Consider the following 19,160-nt stretch of genomic DNA (forward strand, 5'->3'; position numbering starts at 1 on the left):
TTTAACCTGCATTTTTATAGGATGTTTGCATAATGATCACGATAAGTACATAAGTACATAAGTAGTGCCATACTGGGAAAGACCAAAGGTCCATCTAGCCCAGCATCCTGTCACCGACAGTGGCCAATCCAGGTCAAGGGCACCTGGCACGCTCCCCAAACGTAAAAACACTCCAGACAAGTTATACCTAAAAATGCGGAATTTTTCCAAGTCCATTTAATAGCGGTCTATGGACTTGTCCTTTAGGAATCTATCTAACCCCTTTTTAAACTCCGTCAAGCTAACCGCCCGTACCACGTTCTCCGGCAACGAATTCCAGAGTCTAATTACACGTTGGGTGAAGAAAAATTTTCTCCGATTCGTTTTAAATTTACCACACTGTAGCTTCAACTCATGCCCTCTAGTCCTAGTATTTTTGGATAGCGTGAACAGTCGCTTCACATCCACCCGATCCATTCCACTCATTATTTTATACACTTCTATCATATCTCCCCTCAGCCGTCTCTTCTCCAAGCTGAAAAGCCCTAGCCTTCTCAGCCTCTCTTCATAGGAAAGTCGTCCCATCCCCACTATCATTTTCGTCGCCCTTCGCTGTACCTTTTCCAATTCCAATTGTTGAGTTTAATTATCGAAATCTTGGAAGAGTTCGTCTCGTCTGGGGCGCCCACCACCCTCGCGCCGCCTCTGCACCCTACCTCTCCGTCGCCTACTTCACACAGTCTCCGCTCACCGCCGCTGCTGCTGAGCTGACGCTGCACGGGCGTCCAGTAGGGGTCACTGTCGGCTCTCTTGCTGCTGCTCGCAGCCGCGCCTTTCAATAAAGTTCTGTTTGTTGCAGTGGGGGCGCCGGCGCCGCGCTCGTTTTGTGTCCCGTGTTGGGGAGAAGCAGAAAGATGGCTGCTGACGGTGACAGCTTGGAGCGGCTTCCTCCACCCTTCCCCGAGGAGGAGCCAGGGGGACGAGGGGACAGCGACGCGGAGGGAGAGGATATCTTCACCGGCTGCGTGAGTTACTGGAGCTCGGGCGGCGGGGAAGGCTGGGCTGGAGGCCCCGGGTGGGACGCCGAACTCGGGTAACTTGGTCACAGGGCTAGGGTGGGACCGCGTGAGCACGTAAAACATTGGCTTCTTTCCAAACCCAGAGCAAGGAGTACAGGCCTTAACCTGTCTCGAAGTAACTGATCTTGCCCTGTCCTGGTGATCTGAGGCAGAGTGACAGTGTCCTCAGCTAACTGTATTCAGGCTGCACTCGGCAACAGCTCCAGTCCAGGGCTGCTATATAGGGTGACACTGTACTCCGCAGGGACCCTTCTGCCGGCCATTTGAACAATAACCGTATTCCTGCTCTAGCATATTGGCATTTACAACTTATTTTAAATTGTGTTCGTTTTTGGAAAGAAGTAGAGCAGCAATTGCAAAACTGTCAAATGAGGAAAATAATTGTAGCACTGCTGATACTGGTGTTCAAAGGAGGCAATTTTGTTCGGTTTCTCCTGTTTGGTTTTTACGGTATCCGAATGTTAGAAACGGGGCGTTTCTTTTGAGTTTATAGTGCATCACAATATGGGTTTGCTGTAAAATGACAAGGTTTCCCTAAGTGTGACAGGTATTTAAGTCTAGCAGTAAGTGGATAGAGTGTTATATACACTGCACCTCTGAAGTGGGTTTCTATGAAATCGAGACAAGTTAATGTAATCTTTTGGGGAGTAATGCCGTTGTGCATTTTATGCTGTTCTAAAAGAACAACTTTATAAAGTTTTCAAAACTAGAGATTAGCAAATAAATTATAGACAAGATTTTCTAGTATTAACATTTTGAGTGGACTAGCTTTTAAGTATTATGCTGCTCATCAAATCGGTATAGAACTAGTTTTGCACCAGTACAAGGCAGAGAATGTATTTAGTCCAATAAAACCATTTCATTTAGAACTTGTTTGCGTAATCTCTCTGTTTGGTACTGGAATCTTTGCGAGAGTGTTGAGCAATTGAGTTGAGTTGCTAGCTCTGCTAAATAATACACAGGACCTACAACTGATAGTAACATTGAGGTTGTGGTATGAAACAGACTAGTGTATAGTTCAATATAAAACTAGCTCAGAACCAACCTAGATTAGAACAATTGTCCTAGACTTCAGAAGGGCAGACTTTAAGAAAACTAATGACTTAAGAACCATGTTTGGCGTTAGGGGCTTTTGGTGGTTAAAAAGAACTATGGGCAGTAATAAAAAGGAATATGAAAACAGCAGCAGGTCTTTTGTCAGGCATTTTAATAAGGGGATGTGAATGAAAAGCTCATTTTGGTTCACCAAAGAAGAGAAAAATAAAGATCAAAACAAAAACCATTTACAAAATACAGATAGAGGAGAAGAGAACAGGCAAAATTACCAGGAAAACCACTGCCTGGTTAACCATGCTACTTCCTTTCCAAAGGCTCAGAGGCAAGTGTTTTCAGTGAATATGGTAGGGCTGCAAAAAGAGAGGCTGAAGGGGAGAGAAACAAGTTAGGAAAGGAGATTTTTTTTTTAATGTTAAATATCTTTGGGGAGACAAAAGGCCTTGAAACATCAGATTAAAAACTCAGGCAAAACAAATGCTGCAAAAGCATTTCTATATCTTTTTCTCTTCCTTGATCCTAATTTTGACTGATATCTAAGTTTTTTTTGTTTTTTTTCTAAATATGTCCCACACTTACTGGAGACAGTACTGGAGTTGGTGGAGAAAGCTGAGCTCTGGCTGGCTAAGGATCTAGATACTAAGTCACACATGCAAGTGTGCTTCAGGCATGTGCTTAGTCTGGGCCCAAAGATTTGTCATCTTATCCCCAGGCCAGTTATGGCCTGCATTGTAAATATATCGCTCATAAGATGAAAATCTTTAGCCTGTTGTGGAAGCACCAAATATCTTTTCATGAGGGCCATAAGGCTGTTCAGAAATTCTCCCTAGATGCCTTTCACAAAGGAAAGAGATGGCTCCTGTGTTTTCTGCTCTCCAAAGAAAATGTAAAATGCAGCTACAGTACTCTACTTGGCATAGGGTAGTGGTGAGTAGCAATCCTCGGTTCATACTGTGTGGAGGAAGTGGTAACTTTTTTTGGACCATGAACTCTTGAGAGAGGCTCTGAAATGTCATCCATGTTTTGCTTCCAGATAGGACTGGAAGCTAGAATCTTCTGTTCTGATTGGTGTTACTAGATAGTATGGTATATCATCAAATTCAATAAATAAATACAAAAGAGCTGACATGAATGAAACGTTTTGGGGCCCTTTTACTAAGCTGCTCTAAAATGTGGCCTGCACTATTTCAGCATATGGGTTTCCCACGCATTGAGGCCACTTCTAGCATGGCTGTAAAATGGCTTCAATTTGTCCTTTACCATTAATGGCCACGTGCTAATTAGCGCGTGGCCATTAGCACAGGAGCCTTCACCACCACCTATTTTATAGACAGTAGAGGCTCCTGTGCTAATCATTCAGTGTGTGCCAATGCCCACGTGCTAACTGATTAGTGCAGGGCATGCCTATTCTCTGCCTCCAAATACGGCCCCCTGTGCTAAAAAATAAAATCTATTTTTGAGCACATGGGAAGCGTGTGCCAATTCCAAAACTGCCGTGGGACATGATCAGTTAGTGCTTACTGCAGCTTAGTAAAAGGATCCCTTTACCGTTTTTGCAATTTTGTATCTTTAAAGTTCATTAATTAGATGTTACCAATAATTACATAATGACATTGCCCTGTCTCTGTGTGAGGAGAAATGTAAGTGCTTGCGTACATATGTTTGTGTGACTGGGAGTTCTACCGTTGGCCCACTTAGAAGGTATTGCTATGCCATTTTGGAGAAAGATTTGATAAGGGAGCATTCTGACTGGTGACAAGCAAAATGATAGCTTGAAGCTGATGCTATTAGTTTAAGCTTTATTATGAAGTTAATTCTGTGTATTTTAAGATAGTATGACTAGTTGAAATTGGTTTCCTGGCATGTAGTGGTATACATACACCTGTCAAATGGGAAAACATCACAGCACCGAGATGAGCACAGATACTGTAAAACAGGAAGCACTTGGGAGAATTGGATCATATTTAAACCGAGGCATAACAGAGTTTCCCCACATGTTTTATTTTCCATTTTATTGGGGGAGAGGAGTTGTGGGATAGCCCATTTTAATTTAGAGGGAGCTTACATTTACTTGTGTTAACTAACTCGGTTTGTAATGAAGTGGGTAGGTCAGTAATAGCTTTGGCTAAGCTATTTTTCAAGATGGTGGTTATATTTACTCTCCTGATGAGTCTATTGACCAATCTTTTCAGTGTTATGTTTTAAGTGGAGTTCCCATCTGTTCAGGAGGTGATATAAATTGTGATAAATTCTTCCCTGGGCTAATCAGTTAGTTCACGTTTTGCAGCTCTAGGTAAAAATGAAGGTAGCCTTTTTGCCAGTTTGTAAACTGTGATTATATGGAAGTATATCTGCAACAGCTCAGTGGCTATATAACTTTATACATATAAAATATCTGCACAAAATGTTATACTTACATTCAGTGACAGTAAATGTACAAGTGCCTCTGCTGAATATACATATATATCTTGTCCGTACAAGTTATACCTTCTAAATTTAGAACTGTCAGATCTTCAAATCCCTTAAAGGATTTGGGCTGAGTACTTGAACAGGATCTTCCTCTACACACCGCCAAGATTGCTAAAGTCATCTTATGGAACGTCTCTAAGCACACCCTCTCTAAAAGATATTGCATGATGTGACGCCCACAAATGAACCTTCTCTGGAGTAACCCTCCATACTCTGGAATGTACTCCCTGAAAAGCTTTGCTCAACACAAGACAATCTCTACTTCAGGAAGCTGGTGACAGCTTGATTCTTCTCCCAAGTTTTTAATGGAAGATGTAGCTAACTTGCTAGTCTCGCATACAAGGACTAGCACTGGTCACAAATACAGTACTTGCTTATCCACTCCTAGCCTAGCTGAGATCATTTTCATGCACTTTTCTGACTCCACCTGTAACTTTCTTTGTTAGTTCCCTTATTCTCTATCTAACTTCTGTTCTGTCTTATCTGTCTTCCACCTTCGCTTACACCCTATGCTAATAAGATGTTTTGTTGTAAGTAGTATGCAGTGTCATATGTATTGTTTGAATATTTTTTCTTTTGATAATGTTTATTGCCTGTGTTCAGACTGATCTTGTACACCGCCTTAGTTGAATTTCTTTAAAAAAGTGGTAAATCCTAAGAATGAAAGAAAGAAAATAAGTTTTTAAGATATCTGGGATTGGTCTTTTTTTGCCAGTCTTCTGAGAAATATTATTAAAACCTTGGATAGCTAAATGGGCTTGGCTCTTTCCTTTTTGAGTTGAATCCAATTAAGATGGTTCGATTCCTAAATTCATAGCAGTCTTAACTGTTGGGCAAGCTAGGTGGTTGCCTAGAGTACCAAAGCTTTGAGGCCCAGCATTATGGGGACAGTTGGGATCAACAACTTGAAAGGTCATCGGGCTCTTAGGAGAGAAAAGTGTTGTCCATGCTTACCCTCTCCCTCCCTTCACAATATGATCTGTGCAGGACTGAAGAAGAACTGCTGGCCACTGCCTCCCCACCTCTATGGTTGGACTGAAAAAGAGCGGATGAATCAGCCGCTTCCTTAGCATCCCTCCGGACCGGCCCAGGATTGGACTGATGGGTTGTGCTCGCCTACCAGCAGGTGGAGACTGAGAAAATACTGGGCCTGGGCCGGTCCGGAGGGATTAAAGGAAAGCAAATTAGCAGGTAAGGTCTAATTTCTCCTTCTTGTTGCCTCGCTTGCCTGTATGGATGGAAGAAAAGAAAAACAAAGTCTTGGACCCAGCCACTACCTCCCCCCTCACTGTATTTGGTGAGACTTAATTAGTGCCACCAGCCTAAATGCTACCTTCATCCCACATAACCTGCATGGGTCTAAAGCAGTGATTTCTCAATCTTTCCTCTGTTGTAATACACCTGACATAATATTTATGTGTGACACACTAAACATTACAGTTTTCAGCTAAACAAAGGAAAACCCTATGTTTCATGTAATTGTTGCTAATAATGACGTATTGGTGGTGTCTGCCAGGGTTGACGAGAGAGGTGAGTTGCACCATTTTCTTTTGAGGCTGATGACAAAAGTAGAGACCAGTTATGGAGATTTCAAGTACCTAACATCCTGGTTCCCAACTCTCCCCAACTTGCAGCACACATGATGGTTTTTAAGAAAAGCACAAGCATGCTTGTCTCTCAGAATTTCAGTGACATGCCAGTGTGTCCCAACACACTGGTTGAGAACCACTGACCTAAAGAAAGGGAACAAGCCCAGTTCCAATAGACACATCTTTTAAACGGTCACTTTAAACTTCAATTATAGGAATACTGTTGGATCCATCAGATACGCATGCTTCAACCTTTAGGCTAACATATTTTGAGCCTTGCATGAGTGTAATCATCATCAATCCACTATATATTTTTTTCCTTTTCTTCATCAGTATATAATACATTAAATACTTAGCTTAACTTTTTCTTAAGCCTTCATTATAGGATGCATGTAAAATCATACAGGAGACGCATCAAAACCAACATTAATACACGTTTTGCCGATGGCTGTCTCAAGGTCACTCTCCTAAAACAATAAAAAACAACTTGACACTATATAGGTTCTCATTCGTTGCGGTTTATAAAATGGCCGCAGTATTTAAATCATTTATGTTCAGCTAACATCACATGAGTAAAGGAGCACCAATCAGAGCCTGGGGGTAAGAAACTTCCATCCAATCAGGAATCAAGCTAGATCAGCATCCTAATTCAATTTCATGATTTAATCCCCTAGGACTGACAGCATTCAAAGCAAAAATCCAGTACTGCTCTCTGTAAATTAGTAGTTTTTCATGCGTTTACTGCTTACCACACTTTAGTAAGAAAGGCCTCTTAGTGCTAAAGGAAAACTGAGCATTTTCAAAATGAAATGAAAGTCAAAATATTTTTCTTTTTCAACAGCAAACCTCTGATTTTTTTTCTTTTTTAATGTAAAAAAGGGATGAGAAGGCATTGACTAATCTTGATTAATGACAAACAGCTGTGTGCGCGTTCATCAGCAATGTTGGAGTCTTGCTTTGGGATATTGAAATCTCTGCTAACAGATATAGGAGCTTCAGTATTTTGGGTCAGGGTTTTGTTGAGATGGTATATAAATATAGTATGACAAAAGGTGACAGTTTGCCCTCTGAGAGCTTTTAAAGCAGGTTTTATGGACTGAAGTGAAGCTTCCGAAGTGTAAGCTGAAGGTAGGTGTTCTGTTACATGTGAAAGGTTGCCAAGTTTTGGAAGAAGGTAGTAGATATTCTTGGGGGAAACTTCCTGGAAAGATAATTGGCTCTAAATGTTGCTATAAAGCAGGTTGGTTTGATGCCTTATTTTCTTTAGGGAATGAACACAGTTTCTGAGTAAAGCATGCCTATTTATGTATCCAAGCAGACAAAACTCTTGTAGATGATGTACAGGCAAACGTTAGATTTCTGGCCATTATTGGCTCTGCACTTTCATAAGCAATTGGTATTTTGGCTTCTTCTATCCATTTCCTAAGTGTTGATTATAATCAGACCTGCTTAATTCTTGCATGTTTCATAAACTGAATATTTGCCAGGATCAAACTGCTTCAGACCGAGGTGCAAAAATGTACTTAAACACCATCCAAATTCTTTTTTACATATAGGGTGACTGGGGGATCTTGGTTTAAATGTTTTCTGCTGTTTTCCTTTTCCCTCTCCCTTTAAGCCTTTTTTCTCCCTCTTCTCTATTTTTGTTCAGATCAGCTGCTCTTCCTGGCCTTGTCCCCTTCTGTCGGCTCCAGTGGCCAAACATCTGGGTTTTTGTCAGCCCTGATTTATTTTATGTATGTCTTTTATTTGTAAGCCGCTTAGGTTTAAGCGGGTTAAAAATTTTTTAAAAATAAATCTGCAATGAGCAAGTCAAAATTAACAGAGTTTAGTATTCAGTGGGTGGATGTGTATTTTGGGAAACAGTACTGAAAAGGGCAGCCTACTGGATTAGATGACACAAGTTTCTTTAGCATTTAAACTTTATTTTTGGCTAACTTGCCCCTTCCCCTTTTTAAAGCTGACTTGTAAGCATGACCTTTGAGTTTCAGTATTAGTAAATAGGAAGCTAAAGCCTCACATTATGAGAGTGCTAGAATGGAAGTTTGGATATTGCAAAAACTTATGAGGTCTTCAACTCTATTGCAAACTATTTCATGATGTGACCTAGGAAAGACTGCAGTGAAAACTGTTAAACTGCCACTAGTGATTCTACTAGCTAATATCAATCTTAAAAAGAAAATTAAAAAAAATTCAGCAGAAAAGTTGAATTTTTATTTTTTAGTAATGGGAAACTTATTTTGGCACAGTGTACCATAAGTACAAACATCAGAGAGACATTGTTTCAATTTGGGAGTTTTATCTCTAGAATTCCTAGTGGATATGTCCAATAGTGTCATGTTTGGGTTTGAGCAAGATGATGGTTCCTTTAAATCCAAGCATACAGCATGACATGGAGGTGTTGCACTTGAAGGGGCAGCACTGAGGGTAAGTCTAGAAACTTCTTGACTGATGAGGCATGTCATCTTTAGAGCAGGAAAGTATATACATATATATAAGTGGAAAACTGGGTGGGGGGGGGGCAGTTCTTTTGATAAGGAGATGTAGTTGCTTTTGAGGTGGTAGTAAACTCCAAATGAATTAATTTTGAGCATACCATGACCCTTGCTCCCATTCCAAAATATATGGAATATGGTCTCAGTCTCTCAGGTTTGCTGCTAACGCTTTCCATAGTACTTGTACTGTGCTAAAGAGCTTTCCGTATGGAGTTCATAATATGTAATAGGCAACTTGGGGAAACATGCTTGAAAATTCCTTTTATCAAGCCTCATTGTTTTGTGGGAAAACAAGTGTTTAAACAGTTTTTCCACATACCTGGGGAAGAAAGATTTCAATATGTCTAAAAAAAAAAAAAAAGATGTTACTTGTCTAACTTTTGAGATAATTGTTAGATATAAACTAAGGCAAGAAGAATAAATGTCACAAGTGTAATAAGGCTATGCTTAAACCTCGACACCAAGAGAAAAATCTGAGGTTTTATGGGATTATTTCTCCTACAAAATCGACTGCAGTTTCTTCTATTAATGATTGGCAAAGTTGAAAGTTAGGGTTTTTGCTGCTGCAGCACTTAGATTTCAGTCTGAAAACTGAATTGTTCCCTATTAGGAAACAGGGGTGTGTTTTTCTTCAAGCTACAAAAAGTGCCAGGGAGATTAATTAGCACTTGAATTTAGAATTGCTTGAGCTGGAGAAAACAGTATCCCTAAGCTAAGACAAGTCATTCAGTTGAAATGATGTAAGTACAAAATGATTCAGAGGCTTGGCTCAGTGACTCAGCTCTTGATGGTTTTCCAAATCTTTTAGGAAGCAGAGGTCAACAAAAGTGTTTTAATACATTTTGTGACTACATATCTAAGTGATCTAACTAATAAAAATCTAACATGGCTACCTGGATAAAGCATTTTGGGGCCAATGCAGAAAGCTATTGTGGGCAGTCTAATGAGCAGTCTGTCTGCTTGCTACAGCTTACACAATGTAAAAGGTGGTTGAGCGTGGGGTGTTAACTTGTGCGGTAAGCATGGCACATACTGCATTAAAATGAATGGTAATGTGGTCATTACCCCAATGCACACGGAAAAATTGGCTTCTGATTTGAGCATAATGCAAGAAATTTGTCAAGTAGAGGGCAGTGTAGAAGGTTGAGAAGAGGGAATGTCTAGCAGCACTCCTTATCCCAGTATAACTTTGCACATTGGTCCCTGGCTTCTAGTAGCACCCCCGTCAAGTTCCTTGGGCATACCTTAAATGTTGTTGCCTGACCCTGTGCAGTGCATCCTAGGATGCACTGAGCAGGTTAATTCTGTCAAGGAAATTTTTTTTCCTTTATTTGGGAGCCTCCACCCACACTACTAAATAAGGGAAAATTCCCTTATTTGACAAACTGACCCTGCTCAGTGCATCCCAGGATTCACTGTATGGGGTTAAGCACCATTACTTTCCAAGATAGCAGCACTGGAGACTGGAGAAGTAAATTAATTTTTTTATTTTTTACTTCTATAAGTACAGAGACTAGGGGACACAAAAGTATTTCCATGTAACTTCCTTGAAAAACAAGTAGGAAGAAATATTTCTTCACTCAATGAATAGTTAAGCTCTGGAACTCTTTGACGGAGGATGTTGTAACAGCGGTTAACGTATCTGGTTTTAAAAGAAGGTTTGGACAAATTCCTGGAGGAAAAGTCCATAGTCTGCTATTGAGGCAGACATGGGAAGCAACTGCTTGCCCTGGGATTTGTAGTATGGAGTGTTGCCACAATTTGGGTTTCTGCTAGGTACTTGTGACCTGGCTTGGCCACTGTTTAGAAAACAGGATACTGGGCTAGATGGACCATCAGTATGGCTACTCTTAATGTTCTTATGAGATGTGAAGGAACCCTAAAGAACTGCAGCCTCATGTTTGCACTAAGTTGGTGTTTTTCTTTGTTGGATCAGGATTTTGATTTTGTTGTTCTATTCCAGACAATGATTAGTGGACTTCATTCTTCAATTTTCCCCCTATAGATTCAGAATTAGGTTTTTTTCCTTTTTAGGTGTATCAACTTTTGGGCTTGCAGGTGTGATATAAATGGTGCAGTATATTAAGAATAAAATACAAAGGCTATAGAAGTGATGTACATTCATGTACAGTGGGTATTCTGTCCCTGGATGGCTCACAATCGAGGTTGGTATTTGAGGCAATAGAGGGTTAAGTGATTTGCCCAAGTTTACAAAGAACTGCAGTGGGATTTGAACCGGGCTCCCTCATTTTGAGCCACAAGAGTAAGTCTTTTGAGTGCCAGAGGTGAGTAGATGCATATGCAAATTAAAGGGAAGATATCAACTCTAGAAGGATTAAGAACCTTATTGGTTTTCTTTGTGTCCAATTCATTTTATAATATCTATACATTAAAAATGATTTTGGAGACCATTGCCATTTGACTTCTTCTGTTGCAAGGGTTTTAGACAGTGACATCTTGATGCTGGGCTTCAACTGTAAATGAAACTCCTCATCCCCCATTTCATTTTATCTCACTGTTAAAATTAAGATTCCTATTTGTTAGTAGAGACTGGGCACCCTCCTGGCTCTTCACGACTTTGATCTGCGGACACTCACTGACACCGATTGCCAGTGGCTAGACCAGTGGCAGCGGCAGTCTAGTTATTAGTTTCAGAAACACACGTACAAAACTTCGGCAGTCGTTCAGACAATCGCTTGAGCGAAAACACCTAAATATACAAATACAACTTTGAAATGGCATGTTTGTTCCTACAGCTTCTTTACAAAATGTATGCAGATATTGCGATTTTTAACTTAAGACAACTGTAAGCAGGATTATTCCACAAACCCCAGACCTTTTGTTATGGATTCTTCCAGTTTTGGAAGTGAGGTCATATCTAATATCTCTTATGAAACAATGGCATTTCTTGTGTTTAGATAAATCTTTGGATTGATGCGACTCTGAACAAAGAGAGATCTAATGTGACAGCTTTAATGTTTCTCCTAATGGAACAAATTACTTACAAGGGAGTCTTTATTTGTGTCTTCTACCAGCATTGTGAGTTTTTATTTTTGACGTGAAGTCTGATTGCAGTGTAGGTGGAGAAATAAAGCATACAAGTCTAAGATAAATGATTCTTTGGTATTTACCTGCTTTAAAGGTGAACATTTGAAAAACATCACAATCTGATAGCAGAGTAGCTCTATAATGTGATTTTAGCTTAATGGCATGGACTCAAATTACAGAAAAGAGACAAAGGGATCCACACCTCAGAAATGTTACACAAGAAAGCAGATACAACCAGTAAAAAGTTGGATCAAAGTTCAGCTTTTAATGAAAAACGCCTGACATAGCTATGTTTCAAGAGATCTTCATCAGGGGTATGACTGTAACTGAGATATTGTATTTTTGTTTTCATAAGGATAACAGTATGCATGTTACATGTCATTAAAATCTAGACATCTTTATATTTACAAACAATAAATGTAATGCAATTGTAAACTGAGGTCATAAAATTAAGTAAATGTGCATGACTGATTAATATACATATTTGGCATCACATGTGAGAAATAATATCCATGCCCACCAGTAGTAAAATGATGGAGTGCTTAATCAGACCACCAACAGGTTACAAAATTTATAGAGTAACCTTAAAATTAATCACATATGACTGTAACCATAAATAAAGGAATTTAACAAAACTATACTCATACTGACTACATTTATTTATTTGTTGCATTTGTATCCCACATTATCCCACCTCTTTGCAGGCTCAATGTGGCTTACAATACATCATGAGTAGTGACAATGCATGAGAAAGTATACATTTAGTAATAACAGAAGTATTTTGGGTAACATGATAATGATAGAACATGATAGTATTTTTCAGCAAACATAGTAAGAGAAATATAAGAAATATATAAGAATTATATAAGAAAATATATATTTAGTAATAGCAAGAGGATCTTGGGTAGTGTGATGATAAAACATGTTAATATTTTGGCAGGTAGATATAGTGGAAGTAGTTCTGGATATGTGTACAGGAGTTCATATTTGTTGATCATTGTTGTATGCCTTGTTGAAGAGATGAGTCAGCAGAATTCGGAAGTTAGCTAGTTCGTAGATTGTTTTTAAATTGCGCGGCAGCACATTCCAGAATTGTGTGCTCAGATAGGAAAAGGTTGACGCATGCGTTAGTTTGTATTTGAGACCTTTGCAGTTTGGGAAGTGAAGATTAAGGAATGTGCAGGATGATTTTTTAGCATCCCTGGGTGGTAGGTCTATCAGGTCTGACATGTAGGCTGGTGCAAGGAGAAGTGTTCAAGTGGATTAAGAACCTAAAAGGGGGAATTCAGTCAAGATAGCCATTGAAGACAAATCAGGAAAGTTCTTGCAATTATCAGGTATCAAAGATGGTCTAATTACATCGAGAGCTATACAGATATGAACACACAACGGTGCCTTGAAGGGGATGAGAAGGTGGGCTAAAGAAAGTGAGCAGCAAAGATGGTATATTGAAAACAGGAACGGAGCAGTTAGGAAGTTGAAAAACAAAAGCTGTGGAATTGATGAGGTACCTACTGAACTGGGATCTTGGGTAGTCAAGGAAGTATGGAAAATCTGTAATGAAATTTGGGAAATTGAGCAAATGGCCGAATGGTGTAAATTCATCCTCTCTGCACAGTTTGTGTCCTTTAACTACAAAACAATAATGATAATCCCATACCTATGCAAAATGTTGAACATGCTGCAGGAGAGAGTGAGAAATGCACACAAAGGAAACCTGAGTAAGGAAGGTTGACAAAAAAAAATAGAAGTACTGCATTCAGCAGATGTTGATGCCGGACTAATTGCTGAAGAAATGCTAAGCAAATAAAAAAAAACCAAAAAAAAAACCTTTACCACTGCTTCAACTTCAAGAAGGCATTTATTTGGTATGACTTCTATTCTGGAGCAGTGGAGTAGCCTAATGGTTAGTGCAGTGGCCTGGGAGCCAGGTTTGATTCCCACTGCAACTCCTTGTGACTCTGGGTAAGTCACTTAGGGTCCTTTTACTAATCCATGGTAAAAGTGGCCTGCGTTAGTGCAAGCACATCTTTTGGGCATGTGCTGGGCCTTTTTTTTTTTTTTTTTTAACGCATCTGAGACCTTACTGCCACCCATTGACCTAGCGGTGAGGTATCACATGCTACCTGCGCGGTGAGTATGCAGTGTGTGTCAACTGTTTACCGTCGGGTAAGCGGCCCGTGATAGAAAATTATTTTCTATGGTGGAATTCGGTGCATGCCAAATTCAGAATTACCACCCAACTCACACACTAGTGCCGATTTGGCACTTGCTGTACTCACGTAGGCCCTCCTGCACCTTTTGTAAAAGGGCCTCTTAACTCTCTGTTGCCCCAGGTACAAAATAAGTACTTGTATATAATATGTAAACCACTTTGACTAACCACAGAAAAGTGATATATCAAATCCCATCTCCTCCTTCTCAACCTGTTCTTCTCCCAACCTCAGTCTCTTGATCTAATCATCTTCTGGTCTGGTTTAGCTGTCTCTGATTGATGTGCACTATCCAATCTGCATCCCAACCACCAAAAATACATAGTGTGTCAGAGCCTTTCTTTAAGCACTGCCTTTTAACTTTTCACATCTTTCTCATCCATCTCTAGATGATAAAACCACTGCTTTGGCCCAAACACTTGGCGATAGTCTGGCCTCTCCGTTTCTTTCTTCCCAGCATTCTCGCATATATCATCACTGGTTTATTGCTGAATTGAGAACGCCTAAGACCCCGAGAAGGGCAGAATGGGGAATGGAGGAATACTAGATCCTCCTTTTGCCCTTCAGAGCTGTAAGACTCTGCAACATCATAATAATCAATTGAGATGGGCTAAGCAAATTTTAGCAGCTGAAATTTTATCCTAAACAAGTTTCTTGATTATAGATCAGCTGTTCAAGAGACTCTGCTTTCTTCCACTCCTTTATTACTGTATTTATAGAAATGTCTTTGTATTAAAGATATCTTGATGTTGTAAATTTCTATCGTGCTCCTCAAAACAAAATTACAAGAAATCATCGAAATAGTTCAGGAAAATTATAGGGATTTACAGTCCATGGAAGAAGGATCCAAGAACGGAAGACTTCAGAGCAGGACTACTAAAGAAGATACACTCAATCGTCCTTCCCTCAGGCTCTAAAAGGATCTTCCCAGGGAGCAATAGGGTGCCCCTCCCATCTCTAGCCTCTTTGGTTCCAACACATATATATGGGTTAGCCATGGGAACAGAGCTTCTTCTGACCACCCCACCTGTTTGGTGACTGTCTAATCACACTAGGTGATCTGGTGTACTGCAAACTACTCCTTTCCTGAGGACATGCTAGATTTTCCCTGTTCCTGAGGTTCTAAACCTATCCTGAGGCAAGCTGGGGTGTCTTCTACAGGCTGACCAAGTTTTGGCTTCAGCATCAAAATGGGCCTGAAATCCATATGTGCCCTCATTTTGAAACCAACTTTGGGTTGTCTTTCTCCCCCCCCCCCCCCCAATGCTTACCTTAACCATCCTGGCGGTCAAGTAGCCTAGTTGGTGCAACAGTTTCTAGGCAGGAGCAATTTGCTAAAGCTCGCAGCAGCCATTTTTAACGGTGGAGACGGCATGGGGGAGGAGTGTCTGGGGGTAGCTCCTGCCCCTAACTTAAGGTCACCAGGATTTAAGGTAGGCCCTGGGAGTGGGTCTAGGAGGGGGAACTGGGGGGCAGTTCATACTTCCTCCTGTTTGGGGAGGGAGGATGGTTCTCCATGTTCAAGGGAGGAGGGAGTGGCCGCCTGTTTAGGGAGAGTGTGAGGGCTGTTCCAGGACCCTAAGCGGCTGCTTTGGGTGAGCCTCTGATGCCTTCTGTTCAGGGAAAGCTTTTTATCAGGGAAGCTTACTTGCTGTCTCTGATTATTACACTATGATGTCACTCCCCTTTTGTATCAACAGAACTGGTTACATTTTGTAAAGTGGCAGTCTAGTTTAGTATACTTTTATCTTGCTCATTCCACATCGGCCACCGCAGACTTCATATTTCTCTAACACAATCAGTCATTCCTACTACTACTACTACTTAACATTTCTATTCCTCCTGTAAGGAATGTTAGACTGGATTCTTCATGGGAACCAGCTTCCTATGGACCATTGTACTGAAACTTTTTTTTTTAAATGCCTTTAAAATATATGTATTTTTTTATTTGTACCCCGCACTTTCCCACTCATGGCAGGCTCAATGCGGCTTACATATTATATACAGGTACTTATTTGTACCTGGGGCAATGGAGGGTTAAGTGACTTGCCCAGAGTCACAAGGAGCTGCCTGTGCCTGAAGTGGGAACTCAGTTCCCCAGGACCAAAGTCCACCACCCTAACCACTAGGCCACTCCTCCAAGTCTTGCTGTGCCTTTCCTGATCAAGACCATAATTTTCTTGTTTCTAAGACAGATACATGATACCTTAATCCTCCTTGACCTGTGACTGATGCCTCCCTTTTGTATTCTGGTTTTATTCTTATGTTAGGATTTTATTTTTGTATCATACTATTCCCTCTTGGGCCCTAGGTGCTACTACTACTACTCAACATTTCTAAAGCACTACCAGACTTACGCAGCGCTGTACAGTCAAACATGAAAAGAGACAGTCCCTGCTCAAGAGCTTACAATCTATAGAACATAACAACAGAAACAATCAAATTAGGACAGCATAGTACATCTGATTACACAATAGTTCATAGGGACAGACTAATAGGTGCTGTACTGTGCCTTATTGTTCCTCTGCCTCTATATATTATAGTTTGCTCCATTTTTTTTTTTTAATTGTACTACTGCCATGATGGCTTACAGAAGGCGTGAGATACCAAATCATTCAAATAGTAACATAATAAATGATGGCAGATAAAGACCTATACAGTCCATCCAGTCTGCCCAACAAGATAAACTCATTTTACATGGTATGGGATACTTTATACCTGAGTTTGATTTGTCCTTGCCATTCTCAGGGCACAGGAAGTCTGCCAAGCACTCTTGTACTAAAAGTTCTGAAGGTAACGTCGAAGCCCCTTAAAATTTACAGCCCATCAATATTTATTCAGTCACGATCAGGGCGTAGACTATATTTATTGCATTTGTATCCTGCCCAGCACTGGTTTTGCTTCCCAATTACTGGCGTTGCCATGCAATCTCCTGTAAGATTCTGTGGATCCATTCCTTCTAAACAGGATTCCTTTGTGTTTATCCCATGCATGTTTGAATTCCATTACCGTTTTCATCTCTACCACCTCCCGCGGGAGGGCATTCCATGTATCCACCACCCTCTCTGTGAAAAAAAAATACTTCCTGACATTACTCTTGAGTCTGCCCCCCTTCAACCTCAATTCATGTCCTCCAGTTCTACCGCCTTCCCATCTCCGGAAAAGGCTTGTTTGCGGATTAATACATTTCAAATATTTGAACGTCTGTATGATGTCAGCCCTGTTTCTTCTTTCCTCCAAGGTATACATGTTCAGGTTGGCAAGTCTCTCCTTGTACGGTTTGCAACGCAAATTCCATACCATTTTTGTAGCTTTTCTTTGCACCACTTCCAGACTTTTTACATCTTTAGCAAGATACGGCCTCCAAAACTGAACACAATACTCTAAGTGGGGTCTCACCAGCGACTTGTAGAGGGACATCAACACCTCCTTTCTTCAGCTGGTTATACCCCTCTCTATGCAGCCTAGCTTCCTTCTAGCCACGGCTGTTGCCTTGTCACATTGTTTCTTCACCTTTAGATCCTCGGACACCAACACCCCAAGGTCTGTCTCCTGAGTCGAGCTTACTAATAAGGACTGTGGGGCTTACTGCATATGCATGAGAGAGGCATGTAAATCTGTCATGCAAATTCGTTAGGGAACACTGGAGAAACTTATTAGAGTGATGTGAAACTTGCATGAAAGGTCAGGGATGACTGTAAAGTGCAAGAAAGGATTGAATAAATGAGTAAGAGCAACAGTAAGCAATAGACAAGGAGATCAATGTTCCCACTATTCATAACAATTCTGGAGAAGGCCATGGAAAAAATGAAAATGCAAGAGCATGGAGGTGTGATGATATGAAGAAGGCATATTAAGAACTGAATTGCAAATGATATAGATCTGGTGGTGGAAGGGGAGTACCACCTGCAGAAGCAATTGGCAGGAATATATCAGGCTGACAAAGACTCTGGGCTTCACATTGACAGGGATAAGATGAAAGTCATTCTGATGGGTAGTGATAGGGTGTAGGTGTTAATAGAAGGTATTGGAATGTGTTGACCAATTCATATACTTGGAAAGTGTGATAACCAGAGGTAAACAACTGAGGAAATAAGAATGAGGATCAGAAAAGTAAGCAATGCTTTTGCAAACCTGGCCACAGCAAGAACAGTGAAACATGCGTGATGTCTACATTGCTATATGCATGCAAGTCTTGGACTCCCCCCCCCCCCCCCCCCCCCCCGCCACCAAAAAAAAAGCCAAACAAACCTGCAAAGTTGAATGTTTGAAATAGTGTTGCAGGGAAAATGAGAATATGGTGGAGGGATATGGTGACATGCAAAAAAAGCATAATGAGCCTTCAAGGATAAATTGGCATCTATTTAAAAAAATGTCTAATCCACCTAAGAAACTAAGCAGCATACATTAATTATATTCTCACATCATACAATAAAACTAATACACAAATAAAAAGACAGCCCCAATGCCTACCCCCACATTATCTAATCCTCCATCAGGATTCCTTACTGCAAAATCACCTCTCAATAAGATGCTTTCACAAAAAGATGAATTTTCAAAAGCTTCTTTAACTGCTGCACACAGTGGCACAGTCTCATCATTCGTGGTAGGGTGTTCCACAGACCCGACCCTGCTACCGAGACAGCAGTTGCACAAGTTTCTGCATACCTTGCTGCCATCAAACTGTCTATCCCTAGTCTCATTGCTGACCCAGACCTCAACTGTCTCCCTGGCTGATAAACACGCCTTATCATACAAGGTTTTATGAATGATGGCCAAAACCTAAAGTTTATTGAAGGACTCTTTAATAAGTGTTAGATGCCAACCTATCCCTGAAAGCTTATTGTGCCATTTTGCATCTGTTGATTTCTTGTGCTTTGAATTCCCCCTCTCCTGCTCATCGGAGGGATATGGTGAGGATCAGAGAGGACTTGAACAGGAAAGTTAACGATTGTGGACAAGATCAAAGCAAGAAAACTGTTTTACATCTTACAGATGTGATCTAACATCGATTTTAAAAACGGTGGTGCTGGAAAGAGGCAAAAGTGAGAAAAAGATCAAAAAGAAGATGGCTGGTTGATGTGTGTGTTGGCTGAACTCCACCAGCCCTTTTTTTAAAACTAGAACTGCACATTGTGCCCTGGACCTCCCATAGACTTTAAGGAGGTTACTTTTATGAAAACCAAAGACAAGCACACCAAGAGGTGTAAAATAGGGGAAAATTCATTGGTGATA

General features: G+C 40.6%; 1 protein-coding gene across 1 annotated transcript in view; it reads left to right on the forward strand.

The window, feature by feature from the left end:
• The first annotated feature begins 726 nt into the window (after positions 1-726).
• Positions 727-19,160, forward strand: part of SNX1 (sorting nexin 1) — a 142,926-nt gene continuing 124,492 nt past the window's right edge. Inside the window, exon 1 of the mRNA XM_030188008.1 lies at positions 727-1,004. Coding sequence (XP_030043868.1) covers positions 894-1,004 — 111 coding nt within the window. The 5' untranslated portion in view covers positions 727-893. The remainder of the gene's footprint in view (positions 1,005-19,160) is intronic.

Source organism: Microcaecilia unicolor, chromosome 1, assembly GCF_901765095.1.
Source record: "Microcaecilia unicolor chromosome 1, aMicUni1.1, whole genome shotgun sequence".
Classification (NCBI taxonomy): Eukaryota; Metazoa; Chordata; class Amphibia; order Gymnophiona; family Siphonopidae; genus Microcaecilia; species Microcaecilia unicolor.